This window comes from Vicugna pacos, chromosome 33 (genome assembly GCF_048564905.1).
Source record: "Vicugna pacos chromosome 33, VicPac4, whole genome shotgun sequence".
NCBI lineage: Eukaryota > Metazoa > Chordata > Mammalia > Artiodactyla > Camelidae > Vicugna > Vicugna pacos.
The window spans coordinates 7,423,378-7,439,009 of record NC_133019.1 but is presented as its reverse complement, the minus strand read 5'-3'; the positions used below and the strand labels follow the sequence as shown (position 1 = coordinate 7,439,009).

The 15,632-nt window shown below is 45.1% G+C and overlaps 4 protein-coding genes across 4 annotated transcripts in view; 3 read left to right on the top strand and 1 right to left on the bottom strand.

Moving 5' to 3' along the window:
• The first annotated feature begins 535 nt into the window (after positions 1-535).
• Positions 536-1,492, top strand: LOC102536267 (olfactory receptor 10D1B-like). The gene has a single exon (XM_072953812.1). The coding sequence runs from the start codon at positions 536-538 to the stop codon at positions 1,490-1,492; it is 957 nt and encodes a 318-aa protein (XP_072809913.1).
• Positions 1,493-4,142: 2,650 nt separating this feature from the next.
• LOC102536510 (olfactory receptor 10D3-like) lies at positions 4,143-5,036 on the top strand. The gene has a single exon (XM_006209889.2). The coding sequence runs from the start codon at positions 4,143-4,145 to the stop codon at positions 5,034-5,036; it is 894 nt and encodes a 297-aa protein (XP_006209951.2).
• Positions 5,037-9,047: 4,011 nt separating this feature from the next.
• On the top strand, positions 9,048-9,752 carry LOC102536749 (olfactory receptor 10D3). The gene has a single exon (XM_006209890.3). It carries the CDS (start codon positions 9,048-9,050, stop codon positions 9,726-9,728), a length of 681 nt encoding a protein of 226 aa, XP_006209952.2. The 3' UTR covers positions 9,729-9,752.
• A 3,256-nt stretch (positions 9,753-13,008) lies between these two features.
• The window catches only part of LOC102541995 (olfactory receptor 8B3-like), a 49,908-nt gene continuing 47,284 nt past the window's right edge, over positions 13,009-15,632 (bottom strand). Inside the window, exon 3 of the mRNA XM_072953779.1 lies at positions 13,009-13,141. Within this exon, the coding sequence (XP_072809880.1) occupies positions 13,032-13,141 (110 nt within the window). The 3' untranslated portion in view covers positions 13,009-13,031. The remainder of the gene's footprint in view (positions 13,142-15,632) is intronic.

The window sequence follows — 15,632 nt, the reverse complement described above, 5'->3', positions numbered from 1 at the left end:
GTATAATAATTATGCTTTTCATTTCGTGCAGGATAAAATTATGTCTGTGAAAGATACTGTATAAATTATTTTTACTACAGCTATTAAGTGGCGAAGCAGGGCTTCAAATCAAGCGTTCTGATTCTAACACAAGTGTTTTCCTGGTATCTTTCAGAGGGTACTGCAGAATGGGAGTTTGCTTCTCAGGGATACTGTGAGAGTTCAAAATATAAGTATGCCTGAAGAGAGTAAATCCATGAATTAAACAACTGTAAGAAGGTTTCTAACTTAACATAAGAATGTTTTGAACAGATTCCAAAACTTCTGATCTTGTCACAGAGGGCAGCTCTTTCCGGGAGGTGGACAGACTGGCTCTAAAGCAGCCTTCTCTTATTACCCAGGATTTTTATGTAGAGCCTGCCATTCATAAGAAGGTGGTTGTTCCTTGTTAAAAACACAGCCTAAGCACTCAGCACCGAGAAGCTTAATAATCTGATACTGGCGTTCAGACTTTGGTGTCTCGGGCCCCTCTTCGAGGTCTGACTTTCTCACAGCTATGAGGAATGCCTCAGTGGTGACCGCGTTTATTCTGCTGGGCATCCCGCACACACACGGCCTGGAGGCCACGCTCTTTGTCCTGTTTCTGTCCTTCTACGTCTTCACGCTTATAGGCAACCTGCTCATCCTACTGGCGATTGTCTCCTCCTCTCGGCTTCACACCCCCATGTACTTCTTCCTGTGTAAACTCTCTGTGTGTGACATATTTTTTCCTTCTGTGAGTTCCCCCAAGATGCTCCTCTACCTCTCCGGGAACAGCCGAGCTGTCTCCTATGCAGGCTGCGTGTGCCAGCTCTTCTTCTACCATTTCCTGGGCTGCACAGAGTGCTTCCTGTACACGGTGATGGCTTACGACCGCTTTGTGGCCATATGTCACCCTCTGCGCTACACAATAATCATGAGTCACAGAGCGTGTGCCATCCTGGCCATGGGGACCTCGCTTTTTGGCTGCGTTCAGGCCACCTTTCTAACTACTCTCACCTTCCAGCTGCCCTACTGCGGCCCCAACGAGGTGGACTATTACTTCTGTGACATCCCAGTGATGCTGAAGCTGGCTTGTGCAGACACCTCGGCCCTGGAGATGGTGGGGCTCATCAGTGTGGGCCTCATGCCCCTCACCTGCTTCCTCCTCATCCTCACCTCCTACAGTCGCATCGTCTACTCCATCCTGCAGATCCGCTCTGCAGAGGGCCGGCGACACGCCTTCTCCACCTGCAGTGCCCACCTGGCCGCCATCCTGCTGTTCTACATGCCGGTGGTCCTCATCTACCTCAGGCCCACCCCCAGCCCCTGGGTGGATGCAACTGTCCAGGTCCTGAATAACCTGGTCACCCCCATGCTGAACCCCCTGATCTACAGCCTCCGGAACAAGGAGGTGAAATCATCGCTGAGGAGAGTTCTGCGCCCGCTGGGCTTCCTTCCTGAGCAGCTGTGCAGGTCGGCAGGCGCCACCTGACCTGCACTTCACAGTTTATAGAACATCTGTGCATGCTTCTCACCAATATTTTTGAATCTGAGAGGACAGCTATCATTATGGGTGTCTCCATTTTGCCACGTGGGGACTAAGACGGGAAGAGTTAAAGCGACCTGCTGGAGGACACGCGCGGCGGAAGGCTGCCGGGCCGGCTTTCTGACGCTGGGACCGAGGACCGCCCACGGCTGACGCGGGAGGCGGGGCACTCTCCCCGGCGGCAGCCCAGGCGGGCCCTCGGCTCCTCAGCCCTTGCGCTCTTCACCCTCCTGCATCCCCCCTCCCCTTCTTCTTCCCTTGGCCCTGGCGCGTCTTCATCTCAGTTGCAGGGACTGTCTCCTCCAGGGCCTGCACTGCACGGGCCCTCAGTTCACGGGTCTAGGAGCGGTTGGGGAAAGTGGGAGAGGTGGACGCCCAAGGCGACAAGCAGGTCCCTAGGAAACATGAATACACTGTGCAAAGAGGACTTCAGGCAGGGTCCCGAGGCATCTCTCACGAGGGAAGCAGGGCTGCTGGTTACCGTCTCCCCTACAGCCCCGTCTGCGGGGCTCAGACCTGAAGCAGGCTCCGGCCGTACAAGCGCAGCACGCGGATGGGCCTGGGGGAGCGCCGGAGGGGCAGCCGCCGCCGTGACTGCGCCGTGACGCCGTGTTAGGAACCCGGACCTGGCTCTGCTGTGCGCGGTACAGCCAGGAGGCAATGCTGGGTCCAAGCTGTCATTGTTTCGTATCTTTGGCTTCTCTGCTCACTGAAAGGGTTTGACTCTGGTCCTCATTCCTACACTTCTTTACTTTTTGGCTTAAATATGCTAAGGATGAAAGTCTGCTCTTTCAACACAGGGCACTATTGTCTTCATGACTGAATTCACTGAGAACACAACCACACGTGGGGAATCCAGTTGCTGTGAAGATTATTCTAACTGTGATGTAGAGACGGAAGGACACTGGAAAGAGGACGATGGAAGAGAAGGGGGTAGAGGCAGAGACCAGTTCCCCCTGTCTCTGTACTTCTCAGGATCAGAGAGCAGCCACGGAACCCGCCAGAGCAGATGGGCAGCGCTGCGTGTGCGTCTCCCGGCACGGGGCGGGCTAGCGCTTGCTCCCGGAGCGGAGACAGACTCTTGCCTGGTCACTCCAGCTCCTGAAAGCCCTCCCGGTGCTGGTTCTCCTGTTTCTCAATAAATAAGAACCTAAACAGGAAGGTGAAAATACATCTCAAATTATGTCAAATTTAGTGCATCCCAAGCCCTTCCTTCTCAAGCCTCTCTGAGTCCATTTGAAGACCTCTTCCCGTCCCTCAATTTCCTGGTTGTAGCTGCTCAGATGGTCAGACTAGAACAATTTGTAATAAAAAAAAGACGGGACCCAATTCCCTTTCATTTTCACTCATTCAGATGTCATTTGATGAGGAACTCTGTGCTGGGAGCAGGAAATGCAGAGATGAAGAAGACATGCACTGGCCTACATGAGAGATGTCACAGTCTGCTCGAGAAAAGAAACAGATAAACAACTAACTAGAACATTCCAGGATAAACACTGTGGTCAGGTGTGAAATAAAACAGAACACGTGGAATATATTTTTCTGGGACTGGGGAAGGACCTCACAGAAGGGGTGCTGAACTTCAGGTGTTATTGCTGGGTTTTGTTTGAATGAAGTGAAGAATAGGTAAGAAATGCTTTACAGGGCGAAACAGCGTGTGTGCGCGTGCGCGTGCGGCGGGGGGCTGAGCAGTGGTGAGAGAGAATTCCTTGCATGAGTATCTCTTAACTCTTTGTCATCTATGAGTGAATGTCCTCGTAGGAAAACTAAAGTTCATCTGACCTGTTTTCAGGGTCCTTCCTCCAGCTTAGCGCTTTGTTCCCTGGTTGGAGGCCGTCACAAAGGTGCTGTTTCTCCTTAAACAAACTGACCTCTCTGCCTATCCCGGGGGTTCTAGACAAGCTGGCGGCTCTCATGTCTTCAGTTAGTGTCTTGAGCTCTCTTTTCACCTAAGCAGGACCCCGGAACGTCAGGCCCAGCCCGGGGTGTGGAGGCCCAGGCTGATTTCGGTGGTGGAATAAGACTTTTCTGTGTTCTATAATTCAAGGGACACTGTAAGAAGAATTTGAATAGAAAAATGTCAGTGGGAGAAATCCCAAATCGGATGGACCATCTAGCAGAATATTTCATCCACAGGGGCAGAGCAAAGGAAGAGAATCAAAGTCCAGGACCTGGGAGGCCAGAGAAGGACTGAGGGGCAGAGGACGTTTGGAGAGGAGTGGCTACAGCAGCAGCGGTTCCCGAGACGCTGCATCCAAGTGTGGGCTAGAAAGCGGGTTCCGAGACCTGACCAGGTGGATTCTCACTGCTGCTGCTGTCTTTGTCACTTGCTCTTCTCTGTCTGATAATAATAAATAACACCTGTCCACACATCAGTCCAGTTGCCTGCATCCAGTCCTCACGCGAGGCCGCACCTCCGTCTAGGGTACTTGCCGCTCCCGCGGTCTGCGTCACCACGCACGTTACCCTTCCACGAACACGGTCTACCGCTGTCTTTCTTTTCATGAAACTGTAGGTAGCAGGCAGTGGATTCTGGTGCCTTGGGTCCTTAACTTATTGTCACTTTTCCCTCTTTCCAGGATAAAATCTAACTTGGATGGAGATAAAGAATCACACTTCGGTCAAAGAGTTCACCCTGTCGGGCATCCCACACGCAGAAGGCCAGCAAACTGTGCCCTCAGTTGTGTTCCCCACCTCCCACCTCTGCGCTCTGCTAGGAAACCCACTCATTCTGGTGGCTGAGATGTCTGATTCCTGCCTCCACACTCCTATGTATTTCTTTCTTTGTAACCTCTCTGTGCTGGATATTGGTTTCTCTGCTGTGAGCACCCCAAAGATGTTCGCCAACCAGCTGGTGAAGAACCGCGTCATCTCCCTGGGGGGCTGCGTGTCCCAGGTCTTTTTCTGCCACTTCCTGGGCTGCAGTGAGTGCCTGCTCTACACGGTGATGGCCTATGACCGGTTTGTAGCCATTTGCCACCCACTGCGTTACACCATCATCGTGAACCGTCACGTGTGTGCCGGGCTGGCTGCTGGCATCTGGTGTGTGAGCTCTTTTCAAGCCACAATGCTCACTGCACTGACCTTCCACTTGCCATACTGTGGGTCTAATGAGATAGACTATTTCTTTTGTGACATCTTTCCTGTTGTCAAATTGGCCTGTGGTGACACCCTCATTATTGAGACAGTGAGCTTCACCAACACTAGCCTTCTGCCCACAATGTGTTTCCTCCTCATCCTGACCTCCTTTGTCCACATCATCACCACCATCCTACAGATGCGCACTGCTGAAGGGGGGCGCAAGGCGGCGTCCACCCGTGTTTCCCACCTCTCAGGGGTCACGCTGTTCTTTGGGCCCTGTGCACTCATCTATAGCCAGCCATCTCTGAGCGAGGTTCTGGTAACCCCAGTGCAAATCTTTGGAAATGTCATCACCCCCACGCTAAACCCCAGCATCTACACTCTGACAAAGATGTCAAGGGAGCCCTGAAGAAGCCGGCTGGGGACCGGCTGTTTCAGAGGCGGTCACTAGTCCACTTGGGAGTAGAGCTGATTTTTTTTCCTTCCCATTTATGTGTTAATTTGAAAAAAAAGTATCTATGACAGTTGTAAGGATTTTCTGCCATAGAGACAGGGAAGCAATCCTGATAGAAACCTGTGACCTTCAGCAGGCATTTTTCTCTACAGGTCCAGACAGTAAGTATTTTAGGCTTTGGGGACCATTGATCTCTGCCACAAACACAAAATTCCGGTATGGTGGCACGAAGACAGTCACAGAAAATATGTAAACAAATGAAACAAGATGAGGCTTGTTCCAATGAAACGTCAGTTACACAGGCTGCAGGCGGGCTATGCCATGCAGGGTATAAATTGCTCTGTCACAGATAACGTATTCTAGATACTAATCTTTTATTGTTAAAATGCACGGCAAATAGTTTTTTACTTTGTGGTTCCTCTCTTTATTAGCTTTAAGGTATTTTTTAATACAATCAACGCCTTATTTTAACGTGAATGGTTTACCAGATTTTCCCAGTATAATCTCTTTCAGAGTTTTTTGTGTCTTGTTTAGAAGTCATCTATTATCCTTAATTTATGTATGTAATTTTTTTACTGTTTTGATTTTCACTTGTAAGCCTTTAATCCATCTGGAATTGACTTTTGTTTGTGATGAGGTAAAAATTCAATTCCTTTCTACTTAAAAAGTATATGAATAGCCAGTTGTCCCAGCGCCACTGATTTAATAGTTCATCACTCTCCCACTGTCCTACAATGCCTCTAATATGCTCTCCTATGATGCCCACTCTCTAGGATTCATGCTCTTGTATAATCACTTCCCTTGGATTTAGTGACTTGCTTTTAGTGAACAGAATGTGGCAGAGGTGATGAGATTCCAAAATCAGGTTATAAAAGACTGGCTTCAATCTTGGGTATACTGCCCTCTCTTGCTATGTCTTGACTGACTGCCTTGGGAGAAGCCAGCTGTCATGCTGTGAGGCAGACCTATGGCTCATCTGCCAAGAGCCAAGTGATTAACCTTGGAAGTAAATTTTCCCCAGTCAAGCCTTCAAGAAGATTGTAACTCCAGCCAACAGTTTAACTGCAGCCTCATGAGACTCTGAGCCAGAGCAAACCCGTTAAGCTGTGCCTGCATTACTGACCCACAGAAACTGGAATAATAAATAGTTATTTTAAACCACTAATGTTTGGAGTAATTTGCTATGCAACAATTGAAACTAGTACATATGATGATCTGTATCTTCCATGTATTTTTTGAGTCTGTTCTAAGTTGTAGCTTTCTAAGATTTTATTCAGTTTATCAGTTTTCAAATTTATTTGAAAATACTTTAATATATCATATAATCTGCTTAGTCCATGTGCTTTTGTCCTATTTTCTGTTCCTCATGTTGTTTCTATGTGTCATCGCTCTCTTTTTTTCCCACTAATCATCTTTGCAAAGGCATGACTATTTTCTTAGTATTTTCAGGAAGCCAAAATTTGGCATTGTCGATCCTTTCTCTTTTTATTTTCTCTAGTTCATTAATTTACGCTTTTATCTATTTATTTTTAGTTCTTTGAAAACTATGTGGCTCTCTGCTACATACAAGATCAACAATTCTTACATTTCAAACATTAGTTCTCAAGGGACAAAATTCTTGACTCCCATTACAGAAGAGAAATTCCAGATGCAGCAGACATGCTTTGTGCATAGTTGTATAAGTTATTAATAAGTATTTGTTGATTAATACACGGATACAGTTCTGGAAAAATCATATGGAGAACAATTCCTAGCTCAGGGAAGCCAGCTCTGCCAATTGACAAAATTCCTTGCTGGAGAGTCTGAGAATGGAAATTCTATTTCTAAATCAAAACATCATAGTTTGAAATGTAGAAGAGCTATGGAGAAATTGAGGCAAAGTATTTGAAATCAGATGTTAAAAGCCTCAGACTTACGATTACTATTTCCTATTCTAAAAATAAACCCCAAAACAAAGGGAATAGCTTCTCTATGTCCTACGACGATTGAGCTGTACCTCTCACCTTTTCTTGTACTTCCCAAGGTCAGTCACAGAAATAAAAAGCGTAGATATGGCTCTATCTTATTCACATCACAATCATGCCACAAGGGGGAAAACCACATTGTGTTTCAACTAGATCATTTACTCACTTCCAATTACTCCCTTTGCTCAACAACCCCTTGAATCAGGACTCATTCAGGAAGGGGATCCCAAGGGCCCCAGAGCATTTAAATTTCCACATATGAGAAAACAATGTAGCTATTAGTGTCTTGGAAGAAATCTTCGAGAAGACAGAGGTACTTTCAGCTTCCTGTCACTTAATCTCAGTTTATTTCATTAAGAAGAAAGAGCTTCCCAGATGATGGCAGGAGATCCCTGACCCTGGCTTAAAGGCAAATATGGGTGGATGAGCCCAGAGAGGCAGATGATAAAAGGATCCACTCCCTCCTTGTGAGTTACAGAAGTGCCACCCTCATCTCTTTAATTTCTACTCCTCTTTTCTTCCTCAGGTTTCCAGTGGAGAGGGGAATCTGGAGTCCCTGGTTTACAAACGGTCTCAGAGTCCAGGATGAAAAGGACTTGGGGCTACTGGACACAACAATGGGACATTGTTTGCTTGGTTTGTTATTCAACTCACCATGTTGGCTCGCCAACTCAAAAACTCCTTTCTTGCTATTGCCCTTTATAACCAGAGATACGGTCTTACTTCAAAGAGATTAAAAGATTGGGCCCTCTAAGTGAGCCTATACCCCGACACCTTTTGTCCAATTCTTTCTGTCATGTGCGACTCTTCTTGATAAAACACCCGGGACAAACTCTGACTATTCAGAGGATGGTGCAAAGAATGAACAGGTATATGATTAAGCTTCTTTACAGGGTTGTTTAGGAGTATTAATAGCTGATGGTGTCATATAAGCCCTCGTACAAGACAAAACAACTGAATGATATCCTTTCTTGCCAGTTACTGAGCAAGTCGCTTCACTGTTTCATTCATCAAATATTTATTAAGGACCTACTCTGTGCCGGGCACCGCTTTCTGCACTGAGGATAGAGAAGTACACATGAAAAGGCGTTTACTCTTCTAGACTTTGTATTTCAGTGTATGTGTGTGGTGGTGGTGGTGGTGGTGCAGGGGCAGGCAGGCTGGATTTCCATTGCTTACTAAGGAGGAGTGGGAACATTTTTAGAGATTTGTGACATCAAAAGGAAAGGCGTGAATAACACGGGGGTGGGACGGGTGCAAAATCTGACAAGATTAGTAACATCATAGCCCATCACAGATGCACATAACGGAAAGACTCATGTCAAAAAATAAAGAAAGAAAGAAGAATTCAGACCCCTAGTTCTGCCACATATAGTGGCCTCAATGTAGAACTGTGTAGCCTGTCTAATGTCCAGATGTTTTCTTTTCTAAAGAGTTACTGTGTGGATTAAATGAACTGAAATCGTGTTGTGTAGACATTTCAAGTGGTAATGTGGTGATTATTTAACCCTACGGCTCACCAAAAAACAGAGATAAGAATAAAATATAATTTGGTCAGCTGTAGCGGTTCACAAATAGTGATTCTCAGGTCACAGTTCGTACCCCCAGACATACAATGAGCCCCAGGGTGACTGTGAGGCTTCTGATACCCCTCCATTCTGAGGGTGCATATCTGTAGGGGTACTACGCTTCCTGTTAAAATCCTTGCTCCAACAGATTTCTTTTAAAATATTGTTTTAATAAAGGATGTTTGCATTTGGAATCAGCACAGGAAAATATTTGTTACAGAAATTATCAAGGTGGCTAAGGTAGCCACATTCCAGTTAAAATGCCCTGTAACTTGGTTCGTAAGTAGTGTTTCCGTAACTCTGAGCCCAAACACTGTCATTTAAATCACACATCTCATTTCCCGGTGTGTTCACTCCATTGACATCCAGCCGGGACCTCCTTCCCTGTCCCCTGCTCCCTCTTCCTACCCCAGGACTGGCTCTCCCGGAGGAAGATGGAGAACCGCTCTGCAGTGACTGAGTTCATCCTCCTGGGCATCCCGCACACAGAGGGGCTGGAGCCCACGCTCTTTGTCCTGTTCTTGCCCTTCTACGCCTGCACCCTGCTGGGAAATGCGTCCATTCTCGCGGCTGTTCTTTCTTCCACTCGCCTCCACACACCCATGTATTTCTTCCTGGGGAACCTGTCTGTGTTTGACATGAGTTTCTCTTCCGTGACCTGTCCTAAAATGCTGCTCTACCTCGTGGGACTGAGCCCGCTCATCTCCTACCAGGACTGTGTCTCCCAGCTCTTCTTCTTCCACTTCCTTGGCAGCATTGAGTGCTTCTTGTACACCGTGATGGCCTATGACCGCTTCACTGCTATCTGTTACCCTCTGCGGTACACAGTCATCATGAACCCTAGAATCTGCGTGGCCCTGGCTGTGGGCACGTGGCTGTTAGGATGCGTCCATTCCAGTATCCTAACCTGGCTGACCTTCACCTTGCCGTATTGTGGTCCCAATGAAGTGGATCACTTCTTCTGTGATATCCCAGCACTCTTGCCCTTGGCCTGTGCTGATGCATCCTTAGCCCAGAGGGTGAGCTTCACCAACGTTGGCCTAATATCCCTCGTCTGCTTTCTCCTCATCCTTGTATCCTACACGCGAATCACCATCTCCATCTTGCGTATTTGATCAACCGAGGGCCGCCGCCGTGCCTTCTCCACATGCAGTGCCCACCTGATCGCCATCCTCTGTGCCTACGGGCCCATCATTACTGTCTACCTGCAGCCCACCCCCAACCCCATGCTGGGAACTGTGGTCCAAATTCTGATGAATCTGGTAGGACCAATGCTGAACCCTTTAATATACACCCTGAGGAATAAGGAAGTAAAATCAGCCCTGAAAAAAATATTGCACTGGACAAATCACATTCCTGAGATTTAATAAGAACGGATGGATGGGTTGATGACATGGAATTCTTTCTCCCTCAACATGGGAAATTTTATTCTGGAATCCTTACATGTGGCTTTTCAGTGCATGCTGAATGGTGTGGACCAGTACGTCATAATATTCATCACTTTGTCTATTTTATTTTCTTGTGTTACCGAAGTCCCCTCCCCACAGCTTCAAAATAACGTCATCTTGGTTGTTGTTATTTCGCTTTTCTTCTATGGGAAACCTCCTGCCACTGAAAGACCATTGCACCATTTCTCCCACCTTTCCCAACTATGTGTGAGACCAAGTTTATGAGGAAAGGGAATAAATAGAAGAAAGCAACTTTAAATAACTGACTGGGAGCATGACAGGACCTTCTCTTTTAATATTAACAGACTAATTGCCAGAGGCAAAATGAAGTGTTCTCTTTTTCCTTCTCAACTGTGTAAAAAAGGGAATAACTTAGGATTTGTCAATGGACATGTTCTCCTCTGCACCCCATGATTTTTCTCATCCTTGCTTTCTCTGCCTTAAGGTTCTTAGGCAAATAAGATGAGTTCCAACTGTGCAAGGAAAGTGAAAAGCTTTGTGGCTAGTATTCTAGGCTGGATGTTTCCATTTCACTGTCCACTAACAGAGTGGTTATTACTGTGATAAAATGCATTTTTATCAGGTCAGATAGTTAAACTGAGCCAGTGGTTTTCCAAGTATGATTCAAGGAGCCCCAAGGCGCCAGTGAATTTATTCTAAGGCTTCATGTTAAGTACAGAGAAAATTTCCCTTTTACCTACTTTACGTGTTGTATTTCTTGGCAAAATTCCACTGGGAAAAGTTGGAAGGCCTCTGGAGTATGTAATCTCCATGGCATCCTCCAGGACTAAGGATTTCCTTCTACCCATGACTTTAAAGGTATTGTTGCCTTTTCTTTAGCACCTGGATCTGAACCTTCAATATGCACTTGAGCTTGTTAACAGCTCAAGCTGTACTTGTTCATGCTTCAGGGTTCATTTAATTACTTACCAAACAATTCTCCTCTTCTAATAGAAACAATTATAAAGGCGATGTTTATTATACTTAGTCTCAGGTAACCTCTTCCCTATTTGATCTACGTCAGAGACACCTACTTTGGTTCACAGATGGCTACAAAGCAGCTCTGTGGAAGGCACTGATTAGATCAGAAACATTACAGAAGACAAAGGTGGGTTTCACTGGATCCACTGCATTCATTGCCTGGACTACACATAATTTTACCTCAACCCTTTGTACCTCTGGCCTAATTAGCGCTGTATTATTACAATTCCAGCTCGAGTACCTCCTGATTCACTGTGATATAATGCAAGTTCACCTCCACAGTCCCCTCTTGAGAATCCCTAGATGTGACTCCTAACAGCAAACTATCCTTCGAGAATCTTCTGAAACCCTAGCAGCATCAGGTACAGATCTTCCTTGACTTACAGTGGTGTTACGTCCTGATAAGCTCATCATAAATTGAAAATATAGTAAGTAAAAAAAAAAAATGCATTTAGTACGCCTAACCTACTGAACATCATAGGTTAGCCTGGCCTGCCTAAATGTGCTATAAATGAAGGCACTGGAATCTCTGATTGTATCATCTGAGAAAACGTGCAAAGAGGAGGGAAGACCAAGGATACAAAAAGGAGCAGGAGCTGGAGAAAAAGCTGACTCCAGTCAAACATCTACCGTATGCCTCCTTCTGTCATTATCCAAATATTCTGGTTTCAAGGTCAAGTCCACTCTAATGTAGAAAGGAGTGAAGGAAGCTGTAGCCAATTGATTCTAAGTATTACCAGCTCATTGGAAAATTACTTATATTGAGTGATGAATGCAACAGCTATTTAAAATGCCTAATTTGGTGATTTATCAACTCTGGTCTATGGAATAGTCTGAAAGTATGATAAAACTGAAATTTTAATGTTGGCATTGTCTTTCCTTGGAAAGAATGTATTTTTTTTCCTCTGAAACTGTATGTCCTCCTTTTTTCCTTTTTTAATGGTAGCTGTAGTTGAGTTATATTTTTAATGTCTTGTCAAAATAAGAAGTAGGTAACCTTATATGTAGCCTTAATTGAATATTACTGACTAATAAAATCCAAAGCCTGAGAAAAATGGATTCTGTTCAACTTGATCCAACTTACCAGTTTTCCTTTTAATTTGACTTCTTAGGAAGATCTTACTGGAGACAAACCACAAGGTGCAGATTTTGCTAGTTAGTGAACTACGATTCACATTTTAAATTGAACTTTTGGCATTCAGATTTCCCATGTGCAGCAGAATATTTCTCTAAGCAATGGTAAGTATCCTGGATTCATGGAAGGTTCATAAAATAGAATTCTGGTTTTATGCCTCACAGCTTTATGTGCTTGGTTAATGTGAAACTGACACCCAAAGAGATCAATTTCCTTTCTGTGTGAGGAGAAAATTAAGTTTCCAAGACTGCAAAACTGAAGATCAGAAGTCTAGATTGTGATAAATGTGCTAAGGTCACGAATATCAGTCTATGTTGTCCTTTGGAAGAGTTGCTAGGCTTTTCCTGGTGATGTATCAATATATATTTCTGAATTCTGCACTCTTATCCTCATTGTACTGATAAAAAAATAACTCAAAACGTTAAAGCTAAGACATATAACTAAGGAAATGGAATAACTGGAGTGGAACTGGTTTCCAAACCCAAGTCTCATGATTCTTGGTCCTACTTATGTGCCATTGGCCAGTGTTTCTTAAAATATTCCATTGAAGCGACTCAAAAGGCTGTGAAGAGAAAATTGTGTAGGATGGGATGAAGTAATTTCGTTTTATATTAAAGGTTATTTGAAAATGTGATTCATGAATATTTTATGTTCTATTCCATAATAAATCCATTTTTAATTTTTAAATAATTGTTTTCATCCTCAAAATTTCAAGTTATTTCAGACTTCATAAAGATCAATCTTGTTCATTCTCTTGCATCATGACTCTCAGGTCCCATGTGGATTAATCCTTGTCCAGACAATACAGCTTGAAAACCAGTGCTCTACAACTGTGTCATTTCCTCTTAATTTGGTCATTTAAAAAGATAATTGCCTTTTCCCCTTTCCTTCTCTTGCTTTTCCAGTTTCTTTCTTGTCGGAGCCAGCCGACAATCGATCAGGTCCAGAAATCTGTGCTGCAGGACTGAGAAAAGAAAAGACGTAACAAAGAGACAGCAAGACAAGACAAGTTGGGATTGAGAGGGTCTCACTCTAGCCCGCAAGACGCTAGGTCAAGAGTGGACGACGAGTTTATTTCTTGCAGTCAATTTATATGATTTTAACCCATTAGCTCATACATTCCTGCCTGTAGGCAAAGGTATTGTTTTAAGGCGTGTACTAAAACCATTAACTTGTATATTGTTACAGACATCATTACTGTTTACAGTTCTTGTAAAACTAAGATTAAGAGTTCCTGGAACCAAGATGATAAGCTAAGACATTGTTCCTCTAGGCTAACATCGTGACTCGGGTATATTTAGCTCAGGTGATTGTTCTCTAAAAAGATTACTGATTTGTGTGCCGATTGTATCTCTCCCTCTGAAGGTCCTTTGTGACTTAGTAGCTCAAGGATATTTCCTCAGGCATAGGCGCACCTGGTGCATTCTTTAGTAAAAGGGGTGGCGGGACAGAGATTGTTCTGACTCAATTGACCTTTGAGCCGGGCGCCCCGCACTGTGGGAGTTTAGGCCCAACCTTTGTGCTCGGCAGCCTCAATCTCAGAGCCTGGCGCCCTGCACTTTGGGGTTTTACGCCCAAGTTTTGTGCTCGGCAGCCCTCCGTCACGGGCGGCTCCCCGCACTTTCTCCATGCAAACTTGTGTCAGAAAACTGCTTGAATGTGTGGGGAAACCCCTTCTCCCCAACACTGAAAACTGAGTTCAGAATAGCTACGACAATGCAAACAGCAGGCATTTAATGCTATCATGCCAAAAGTCCTAGATCCATTTCTACTGCTTATAACATTGCTCCTATTCCATTTGTGTCATGGCCTGGCTCCAGCCTTTTGGCCCCTGTTCTCTCTGTGCGGCATTTAGACTCACTCTAAGGACGTGACTCAGACCTATCTCACTGGAGATTACTGCTTTGTGTTCTCCTGAGCAAAATGCTGTGTTCTCCACTAGGTTCCAAGCTGCAAAAGAGCTGTCTTTCTAAAATCAGCCTCTCCCTAGGGCCTGGTACAGGGCCAGTCACAGATGAGTAGTCAAGAATAATTTATTGATTTTGATTAGTCAAATGCACATTTTTGTTGCTGTTGTTTGTCTGCTTTGTTTTGTTTCCTTGTTTTTACAAAACCCGTTTTCTGGGAAGATGTCTGCTGTTCTGGCAACATGTACAGATGGCCATGGCAACATGTCTGGGCATCGGTTTCACACAGAAATGCTTGTCAGATTCAAAACAAGTGAGAGACTCAGGCTTATGTTCTCAGGTTCTGTGCCCTCCTGCCCCTGCTGCACCTCTGACAACAACTCAGCTCTCAATGTTTGAAGCAAAAATGGAGTAATTTCAAAGACTTGTCTAATATTTTTGAGCAGCTAAAGAAATGTATTGCCTTTCAGATCCCTCAATTTGTGAATGAGCTGACATTTTCAGTGACCCACTCTCAGTGGATGTAAATAAAGAGCTGTGCGGATTTGCTTATGAATTCTAGAAACCCTGCTTGGGTGGATTTCTTGCGTGTTCCTGATGATCCTTGGGTGTGATTTAACCTTCCTGTCCAGGAAGAACTGACTAGTGGTGGAATCTGGTAGCTCTACTATCAGTTGGTGGAGAAACTTGTCAGTTGGTGTTGTAGGCAGAATAAGGCTTCCCCAAGATGCCCGTGTCCGAATCTCCAAAACCTGTGAACGTGTCAGGCTGCTGACACAGGGGAACTAAGACTGCAGATGAATTAGGTTGTTCATCAGCTGACTCTGACATGAGGGAGTAACTGAGATGATCTGGGTGAGCCCAGTGTAGTTACAAAGATTTCTCTAAGTGGAGGAGGGAGGCAGAGGAGAACCAGAGAAATGAGAGCTGAGAAGGAACTCAGCCCTACCAACACCCTGATTTTAGCACAGTGACACTCATTATGGACTTCTAACCTCCAGAACTGTAATACGATAAATGGCCAATGTTTGAAGCCGTTAACTACGTTTGTGGTAATATTTTTTACAGCAGCAATAGGAAACTCATACAGCGAATATGTCTCTGAGCTTCACCGCTGATTCAAAAGCTGTCCTGACTCTCCCCTGCTTGGCCAGGGGAGGGAGAGGGCTGGGGCTCTGAGGGATGGATGCTCTGATAAACTCCTCTGAACCTGTTCGCCTCCAGGGAAGACTGGGATACCAAACTAGGAATGCACAGGAGGACAAAGACCCTAGATGCTCACTGAGAAAGGTCCTAGAGAGACACATGAGTAAACACTCAGCTCTCACCTATCCTAGGGGAGCAACTGTATATCAGTCTTGAGCAGACATCCCTTGGCCTCACAAAACAAGTATTCTTTTAGTGCCAGAGGTCCAGGGTCCCAGAAATTATGAAGGTAACTTTTAACAAAGAATTATCACATCCTCAACATGCTCTGGAAGATCCCAAGTATTATCTGTTAAAACCAGGGATATTTACTGATTGAAAATCCTCACTTACACTTACAAT

Bases quoted from the DNA above. Each gene is read 5' to 3' on its own strand.
- LOC102536510 (XM_006209889.2), top strand. From the start codon at position 4,143: ATGGAGATAAAGAATCACACTTCGGTCAAAGAGTTCACCCTGTCGGGC.
- LOC102536267 (XM_072953812.1), top strand. From the start codon at position 536: ATGAGGAATGCCTCAGTGGTGACCGCGTTTATTCTGCTGGGCATCCCG.
- LOC102536749 (XM_006209890.3), top strand. From the start codon at position 9,048: ATGGAGAACCGCTCTGCAGTGACTGAGTTCATCCTCCTGGGCATCCCG.